Consider the following 10,586-nt stretch of genomic DNA (forward strand, 5'->3'; position numbering starts at 1 on the left):
TTCTACAAAAAAAAGACAACAATACTCCATAAAAAACTTGTTTAAAGAAAATATTCATTCATTATTGATGAACAATAAGAAGTAATTAATATGATAAAATGAATAATTTCTTTCTTTAGTCAACACATTTTACTACTTTTTTGGTTTTTGAATAACTTATTACTACATTTACAACAGAAACTGTTTTTGTTTGAAGCAAACAAAAAACAGTTTCTGTTGTAAATGTAGTAATTAGTCATTAACCAATTTTCTATCTATTTTAGGTACTACAACTTTTTTTTAAATGAGAATAAAAAAACATGCAGAGCGATTTTTTTTCTTCTACTTGACTTTAAATTTTATAAAAGCTCTTATACTTTTATTATATACAAATATATTATTATCAATGAGATGATAGTGGTGCAAATATCACGAGGTAAACATTTTAATTACAAAGTCTTATAAACAAAACAGTTTGTTGGAATAAATACTTTTTATTAATAATTTCTTTAACCAAGAACAATTTTTCATAACACAATGGTTGACTTTTCCGAATAAAATAAATATTGAGACTTAAATAAAATATCTTTTATAACAGAAATTTTTACCGGGAAACACTGATTCAAGTGAATTTATCTCTTCGTTTGAATAGTCTGTCATGAACTATTTAGGTTGGAATGAAGGATTCCATTTTTTAATAAACGTTAGTGCTTCTTTAATGGCTTCCGTTGTTTCATTTTCGCATACAAAAATGGCAACTACTTGATGATCAACATTTGTTTTTACAACTAGGAAGAAGAGAGGAAGTGCATATCGAGTAGTTCGGTATGTTGCATCAAGAAATGATAGCTCATTGCCATAACGCACAAGTAACCTTCTTTGCCATTTATCTTGAAAAATGAACAACAAGGACTTTTGAAGGTCTTGATTGTTGTCCTCTGAATTGTTTTCACCTTTCGGACGAAACTTTATAAAAGCTTCTTTATAATTTTTTGCCCATTCTGCTACCTTTATATTTAAACACTCTTGGTCTATCAGGGAGTGACAAAATTTTTTTCTAGCTTTTAGCATATGGTTGCGGATAGTTTCATCCAGTGGGAAAAAGCGTTTGTTTGATTTATTGGGCATACTTCTTGAACTAAAATTGATGCGAACAAAGTTCTCCAGATGCCGTCTCATCTCTGTTACAGTATTAACTCCAACTTTAACTAGTTCTCCAATTTTGATAATAAGCTCATCTGAAATAGGTTGAATGAGACCTGCTGCCTTTAAAAAGTATAGTTAATTGTTATAAAGAAGTAAACAACACAAAATATTGTTAAAAAAAAATGTAATAAAACTTACATCACCAATTAAATGGTTTCTGTGCACAGAAATATCTGGTATAATCAAGACATACTTTCTTGACACAATCATATTTTTGTTTCCAGTCAAAGCTAAACGGAGTTTTTTTGATGTGTCTTTCCTGAGCCATTCAGAATCTCTATCAAGCTTTAAGAAAATGTGTAAATAAATGTTTAATAACACATATAAGATTATGTGATAATAAATTATAGAAAAATTATTAATTTTATGTTGATTGGACATTTTATAAAAGGGTTCTAGTAAAGTTTAATATATTGATAAGATTTACATGAACAGATGGCAAACTACTTTAGACAGATTGCCCAATCTATTAACAAAAAGAGAGTCAACTCTCTTTTTGTAACTAAAACTTGTTACTTTAATCAGGAATTTTATTAAATGTTATCATATTATAAATTATGAGTTACTCTAGTTATAGATTTAAAAATATATATAATGCTATCATCTTGGCTTGTTAAAAAAAAAAGTACTAAACCTTAAACTCCGGAAATTCTAGTATTTCTTTAATATGAACCTTTGCAGGGCAATCAAATTTCTTTGTAATCTGCACAATATTTTTATGTTTTCTACAAGAATGGTCTTTTGCCTATATATATATATATATATATATATATATATATATATATATATATATATATATATATATATATATATATATATATATATATATATATATATATATATATACATGAATATATATATATATATATATATATATATATATATATATATATATATATATATATATATATATGTATATATATATATATATATGTATATATATATATATATGAATATATATATATATATATGAATATATATATATATATATATATACATAAATATATATATGTATGGATGCATGAATGCATGTACGTACATATGTATGTATGTATTTGTATGTATGTATTTGTATGTATGTAAATATATATATATATATATATATATATATATATATATATATATATATATATATATATATATATATATATATATATATATATATATATATATATATGTATATATATCTATATATATTTATATATTGTAAATAATGTATTGTATATTGCAAAATAGTTTAAAATGTACTGCAAGCATATTAATTTTAATCCCTTAATTCTAAACGTATAATAATGAAGAAAAGTAAGTAAACCAAAGAAGCTCTCTGTTATTTATGTTCTGATATGGTACAAAGAAAAAAATTAATAATAATATTTAATTGATAAAAAATAAATATCCAAACAAAATTATAAAGATTAAGGCTTAAAGATTAACGCTTCTCCATGTAATTATTTTTATGACTTTTTAATATTGAGTTGGACTGCCTTTAGCTTTTATGACTTCTACAAGTCGACATGGCATCGCTTCAACTATTTACTAATCGCATTTGAGTCGTTATCAGCCCAAGCTTCTCGGAGCATGATCTTTAGCTCTTGTTTTCTTTTTAGACATCGTGTGCCAAATTTTTTATCCAGAATAGCACTGAGATGTTTACTAGGATTAAGATCTGGACTTGGCGCTGGCCATTCAAGTAACTCAATTTGCTTTTGGATAAAAAAATCTTTAGCTTTCTTTGACGTATGTTTAGAGTCATTGTCTTGTTGGAAGATCAAATGTTTTCCTAATCATAGTTTTTTAGTTGAAGCAAGAAGTTTTTTATAGAGAATATTAACATAAACATTAGAGTCCATAATTCCATCAATAAACCTCGCCCGTCCATAAGACTTTTTTAGCAAATGCAAGTCTTCATTTTCAATGGATTTTTGAAAGGAACGGTTTCTTGCGCGGAACTCTTGCTTTGAATCTAATTTCTTTCAATCGATTTCAAATAGTACATGAGCTTACTTGCAACCCAAAATCTTTCTCAAGGAGGCTTGACACTTTTGGTGCTGATAGATTTTTTGCACCATCTTGACAATTTGTTGATCTATTCTTGATGTTGTTTTACACTTTGCTACGGATTATGGCTGATTTTGCACATATCCAAACATATTATACTTTTTAATCAGATCATTGATGGTTCCCAATGCCATTCCAGTCACTTTATTTATCGACTTGAATGTTTTACTGCTTGCGCAAGTCAATAATTGAATTGTGCTGAGCTTGGCACCATTCCTTGATTTTAACTCCCATACTTAATAATATCAGTGGTAAATCAAATGAATTTAAAAAAATATTAGTTATTAAAAATTAGTTAGTTTTATTAGTTAGTTTTATTAATTTATTAGTTATTAAAAATTAGTTTGTTAAAAAAATATTAGTTATTAAAAATAAGTTAGTCAGTTATTAAAAATTACTCTTTGTAAAACAACAACATTTCTAAAATTATTGATATAAAAACTTTTTTTAATAATCAATTTCAAAACTTCGTTTATAAAACAATATGTTTATAAATTCGTTGAAGTTGTAACACTTCTTTGGGAATTATTAAATTTTAGCAACGCAATTTAATTACGATTGATTAATTTTTTGCTAGATAAAATCATGATTAAATTTGCTTTTAGAATAATTATAAAAGTATTTATCAAAAACATATGTTTTTTAGAAATAACCTGACAAAGTTTGTTTTTCACAATAAAATCTTTTGTTCAGATACTTATTTCTCTGACTGTATATATAATTATAGATTTAATATGCACTTTCTGTTTTTGATAACATTTTTGTTTAGCTTAATTTTACCTGTTTATCTCTTCTATTTAGATGACTAGAATTAGTAGCTACAAAAAATGGCAATCAGGAGAATAAAATATTCCCAGATTAGTACTTGTTGGAGATGTCATAAGGGGTTTGTCCTCAACAACAGTATGAAAGCACCTCTGATGACAATTATTCAATTACTACAATTTTATGAATTTAAGGTCTGGCTTAGATGAACCAGAAAATAAAACAATTAACAAGGAGAGGTAGATGTAAAAGGCGACTTTGGCGCCACCCTGATAGTCTCAGGACACACCTTTCTCGATGATTTATGACAACGACTATGTTTTGGGATAAAGAAGGAAAACAAACTAATAAAGTAGTACCAGATGGTGATGCGATAGTTGAAGGGTTAAAATTAACTGTTATAATTTGCATATGCGATACCAGGATTCATGCCTTGTAATAAGATAACAGTTTGGATTTAGCAAAGTCCCATAGCTTGATAAAAGACTCAAAGCCATTTTTTGTGTGTTATAATTAGAGGCAGAGGTACTATATAATATATTGTTTAGAAAGAAACAATGAGAGGCTAAATGTTTAACCAATTGATAGAGGTAATGTGGATTGGGGCGAAGAAGGTGGAGAATCGAATAGGAATAGTTTTAACTAGGGTGATTTTGAAATGAATCCCTTTACCTTTGAAGAGGTTAGTGATGTAAATATTTTTGATAGAAAACAACATAAGAGAGTGAGATGCGCAAATGCAAGAAGCATTGAAAAAATTTCAAACCACAACACTTGAGGTTGTAAAAGATATAATACCATGACAGGTAAATGTTACCTTTGAGGTTTTACCTGTTAATATTATTATTGAGGTTACACTGCAGGATTTAACCAAAGTTATCAGCGAGGAGACTGGTATTAAATTGAATAAAAAGACAGCGGAAATAACATCTTAAAAAAATTGGCTGATGCAGAAGTAAAAAATAATTTAGTGTCAGATCAAGTTAAGCTTCTTGAATATACTGAAGCAAACCTTGATCAACAAAATTTTAGAAGAATTACTGAGTTGAATAATGTTTTTAATAATGAAAAAGCAAAATTGGATTTAAAATTTAAACTTCATCAAGATTATTTAGAAGAAGAAATGAAGAACCGAGATTTTCAATTGTATACCATGGCCTCTCCTTATACATCAAAATACCACAAAATATAGAACTTACTAAATTGAATAATCTTATTGCCTTGAAGAAAAAACTAAAAGATCTCATTGAAAAAAACAGTTTTATCAATATGTATTAAATGTTAAAGATAATTTATATTGATAACAATTAAAATAGAATAAAACAGTAATCAAAAAATAATAAAGAATTTTTTTTTTTGCATGAACTTAACTGTTGTGTAACTTACCGCTTCATCATTTTTTTTCTCTCTGTACTCAGCCTTTACTTTAACATTGCGGTCTTTCCCTTGTTGACAGTCAAGAGTAGACTGTGAAGATATAATAAAAGGAACTCCAGAATAGGAAAGTTCTTTATCTTCAAAAAAAACTTTATGATTTTTTTTTGTCAATTCTATAAAACAAATAAATATTGCCATTATATCTACAACAACTTATTTCAGAAAATGAAATAAAAATATAATTTAAAATATATTTATAAACGAAGATTGTAGAATTCAAGGGTATTAATCTATTATTTTATTTTTGTTTTAGTTTTTTTATTTTTAAAAAATTATTTTAAAAAAAGTAAATATTTCAAAAATTACTTTGGTTCTTAAAACTACAAATAATTACGTTAAAATTGTTTAACTTAATAAAATAGACTCTAGAAGTATAAAATAAAATATAAAAGTAATAGAAAAGATCAATATTGATATTTACTTTTTACTTTTCTACCTTTTTACTTTACATTACTTTCATATCTATCAGCAAAACATTTCTCCAGAAAACAGACTTCTGTTTACTATGGCTAGAAATCATTGTAAAAAGGTTTTGTCTGATGAGAAGCCCACTATTCTCAGGCCATGAAATCTCGTACTTCATCTCAAAAATTAGACTCTTGTGACTTCTGGAGAATATTCAACAGCAGCATAGAATATATAAAATTGAAGGCGAGCAGTCAATTTAAACTGCTAACACATGGAATTGATGGTCAATTGTTTTTTATTGGACGGCCAAAATTTTTTTTTTTTATTTGTTTAATTTTTATCTTAATTTTACATACACAAAAATAATGAATAATGCTTGAAAATTAAAGAATTTGTATTCCTTAAAAAAATATATAATTTTAAATAAAATCAATGCATTTTAAATGGAAATACAAGTAACTAACATTCAAATTACATCTATACATACATCTATTATTTTACAGGTAAGTATACATATACTTCTATTTACATTGTTGGATTGTAAAAATGTTTTAAATTTGCAAACCTTTTAATTCCTTTTCCATTCCTCTTGAGAATGCTGAAACATAATGCACTGTGTGCAATATTTGATGTTCTTTTATTTTTAAACAAACTTCTCTATATGTATTGAGAATGTGTCGTTCTTCAAGAGTTTCTTCAAAGGGATCTAAAGGTACTGTTATTGATCCTGGTTCTGCACATAGTGAATAAATGAAAATGATGAAATAAAAAATTTTGAATAATAACTATTTTTCAAAATTGAAAAAAAATTTAAAATTGATTATTATACTAAAAAATTAACTTCATAATTATTATTAATTGTTTTTATAATTATTTTTCTACTTAATATTTGCCATATGTAAAATATAAATAAAAAAATTAATTAGTTCATGTCATAAATCAAATGCAAAAAGAATGTAACTTAGAGCAAAGTTTCAAGTTTAAGTTATACTTAAAGCCTGCATTAATTTTATATAAAAGCAAAAAACAAAATATATTAACTTTTAAAGATATACATTAGATATATTATCAGAAAGTATCAATTCTTGACACTTAGTAAACATTTTAACAAAGTTAATAACATTTTAACTTTCTTTTTTAAGTAGTTTAACTTTATTTTAGTGCTTATTAGGCTTAAATACACTTAATGACATTGATTAATGTATATTATCAGTGTAAATAAATTGATGCCATCAATTGATGCCATATTATATTAATATTATTAATATATTTGTTCAAATATATTTACATTAAATATAAAATCTTACCAACAAAATCTTCAAGATCTAATGAAGAAACAATATCACAAACATTACAATCTCCCAAAATATTCTCGTCCATTTTAATTAACTTTTAAATTTTTTGATAAATACAATATAAATATCAATAAACAAATATTGGTAAATATCCAAAGAACAAGCTTCGTACGAAATTTTTGATTTCAAAAGCATGGTGAAAATTTTTTCGGATGGTGTTGAGACGATCTTCGCGTCATATTTGATTTCAATAAATTTTTCCGTAGTCTGCAAATTTTAAAATCTATGGCACCTCCTTTTGGTGCATGCTAAAGAACGCTTACCTAAAAAAACAAATTAAAAACTATCAAAGGTAATCGGTTGCCGTTAAGTGAGAAGCAAGATTGATGTGTGTCAAACCATTATGCAAAGTTATGTACTTATCCTTTGAAAAATATTTGAAATACCCTAGTTTAATGTGGACATAGTTTTACGTCCCTTTAAGGACGTCCGGCACTTACGGGTTAAGAACTGTTTCCGCAAGTTGTGGTGCGAAAGAGTTTCGTTTCAAAAGAAATTTGGTTTTTTATCATTCTTTTAAAAAATAAAACCTTATAAACATTTTGGTATATAAAAAATTTATTTTTTACAATTATATCAATTACTATTATTAAATTACAATTTTTACAATTAAATTGGGGCTTAATGATAAGACTTTTGAAGCTTAATGATAAGACTAAATTTGTCTTCTTCTAGTCCCGGTCATGTAATTATTTTTTATAAGTTACGACTGTAAATTTTTTTTTTAACGGCAAAAGGTGTAAATAAATAAATATCCGTCTGGCCAACAAAGTTTTTTTAGAGACTTCAAAACGTCGTTTAGCGAAAGAGCTCGTTTCGCAAGTGCGACTTCCGTAAAAGCTACTTTCGTATGTTGCAAAATAGTTTTATTTCGTAATTTAAATTGCGAAAGGCTACATTTCGTAAGTAGCATTTGCGAAATGAACATCGACGGGTTTTTTTTTTGTTTCGTGCGAAAGTCAGTACGATAAAAAAAATTCCTGATTCTTAATATCTTTCTGAAAGAATTTTATTTTTCCGGAATTGTACGAAATCTTCCGGTTAACAACTTCAACCTAAATACGGTTTTGCCAACTTGCATTTATATATCAGAGGAAATTTACATATTGTTTCAGAAATAAAGGATTGGATAAATAATAATACCAGTGTATAAACCATTTTCTGTTGTTCGAACCTTTCAATCTAAAACATGATTTTACGGTAGATATTATAAAAATATGGCAATAAAATAGATTTTAATCGCAAACGACATGTTTCGACAAACAATAGCATCAATTTTTAGCTGCCATAAAGTTTTTCAAACACCATTTTTACATCTAAAGTACAGATACTGGCGAATTAATATTATTGTAGAGTTTTACTTTTTTATTTAAATGAATTGTTGAGTTGAGTTACTAAACACCAAATTAGTGAGAGCAACTGTTTGATATTTCCAGACATACTTGTATGATAATATATTCAAAAAAGTTTTCAAAACAGGTATGATATGCTTTTTGCAACAGTTAATTGTAAGTAATTTTTTATAGAATTTGTTATGAGTTAATAAGTACTCTGGTAAAAAGTATTAATATAGAACTTTGCTAACATTATTAAAAATATTATTATATAACGAAAGAGAGTTGTTCTTAAAAATGCTTAAGACGTTTGGCAGTAGTTTTTAATAAGATTCCGACTGTTTAATAGTATTGAAAACAATAAAAGAAACAATAACTTTTGTTATATTATTCTTTCAGAAAAAATAACAATACCTGTAATTTACAATTATCGTATAATGGTCGTATAACCTTTCTAATACAATAACAATTTATTGTTATTGTAATGAAAAAAACTATTGTAAGGTCAAAACTTAGTAATGTTTTAATAGTCCAATTGCCGAGCCATGTGACCTTGAAATAGGGTACATTTAATACCTAATTATTTATTCTATTTCTATTTTATTTACTGAATCATAATATGCGTGGTGCCAGAATTAAATTTGGGCAACTATAAATATTGAAAGTCAAATTAACGAGGTTAAATAAACAAAGCTCACACATTTTTTTTCATATGAAAGAGATTCGGCAGACCAAAGTTAAATATATGAATTTAGATGTTTATGCAAATACTAAGTAATATAATAGTAAAAATAATGCTATACTATACTTTTCCATAACTTTAATTTATAATACTTTAATATAGCAATTTAATATAAAATAAGTTTTGAGACAAGTAAAATAAGTAATAAGAAATGAAATAGTTTTCTTTAAAAATCACAGAATATTTTACAATAAGTTATTGTTAGCATTTATACGCGTCAAATGTGAAGATAACTGTCCTTTACACATGTGGACTATTTGATAAGCGCTTTGTAATCTGCGTTGAATAACGCAGATTACAAAGCGCTAATCAAATAGTCCCCCCCCCCCCAATAATTTTTTCAAGAAATAATTTTGAAAAAATGACTAAAAAAAAAAAAGGTCCATAAAACTATTTTGGGGCCCCTTAATCCACAACTGTCCCCCACCCCCTCCTAATATAATTTTTGTTCCTACGGGCCTGTTTAACTATTTTAATAATTCCACTTAAGTATTTAAGAACTAACTCCTAATGCTCGGTGTAGTTAAGGGAGTTTTAAAATATTATAGCGTCTGCATGATATTTTGTTGAGTACGACATATTTCCGTTAAATGATTAGGTCTGTGAATTATGAAAAGACGAAAAAAATTAAAATGACAAAATTTTGCGGTATCATAAAATATATTTATATTTTATTTTTAAATGTGTATAGCGGAAAAACCCAGACAGAAGATTCTTTTTTTAAAAAAAATCTTCTTAAAACACAATTGCTTGTCCAAATTTGAATAAGATTTTAGATAAATACGTTTTTTAAGTAAAATGAACATTACAGTTTAACAATTTGATCTGTTCGTTTATTGGCAATTTTTCTTAATTGTAAGCTCTATTTTGGCCGGAATTCTAGTATTTTTTGTGAAAACTGATGGGAATATTGTGTTTTGACAACTATATATCGTTAATATACGTCAGAACCGATTAGAACTAGGATCAATAGTAAATTAAGTAACTTTTTAAAAAGATTTTGACTAAATTCATGTTAACGCCGATGAGCGGAATTGATCTAAAGTCTCCAAAATGGGATACTTTAGATTCACTATTACGGGTAGTAAAAAGGTTTTGAAAATTATATAACAAAAATAAAAGTTTCTTTAAATGTTAAAAAAACTTAAGGCAAAAAAAAATTATACCATCTAAAACTTTATTTTGGACATAATACGCTGATAAAACCATGCTAATTTCAAATAATAGAATTCGAATAATTTATAAATCACCTTAACAACACCGAGTAATTCCACTAAATTACTTAAGAGTTAACTAAATATT

At 26.2% G+C, this 10,586-nt stretch overlaps 1 protein-coding gene across 1 annotated transcript; it reads right to left on the reverse strand.

Moving 5' to 3' along the window:
• Positions 1-594: 594 nt before the first annotated feature.
• On the reverse strand, positions 595-6,499 carry LOC136087757 (calcium-responsive transcription factor-like). The gene is made up of 5 exons (XM_065811199.1): positions 6,419-6,499; positions 5,395-5,558; positions 1,820-1,930; positions 1,324-1,470; positions 595-1,245 (listed from the first exon to the last, which is right to left on the reverse strand). The coding sequence occupies exons 1-5, from the start codon at positions 6,435-6,437 to the stop codon at positions 643-645; spliced, it is 1,044 nt and encodes a 347-aa protein (XP_065667271.1). The 5' UTR covers positions 6,438-6,499; the 3' UTR covers positions 595-642.
• Positions 6,500-10,586: the final 4,087 nt, after the last annotated feature.

This window comes from Hydra vulgaris, chromosome 12 (genome assembly GCF_038396675.1).
Source record: "Hydra vulgaris chromosome 12, alternate assembly HydraT2T_AEP".
Lineage (NCBI taxonomy): Eukaryota > Metazoa > Cnidaria > Hydrozoa > Anthoathecata > Hydridae > Hydra > Hydra vulgaris.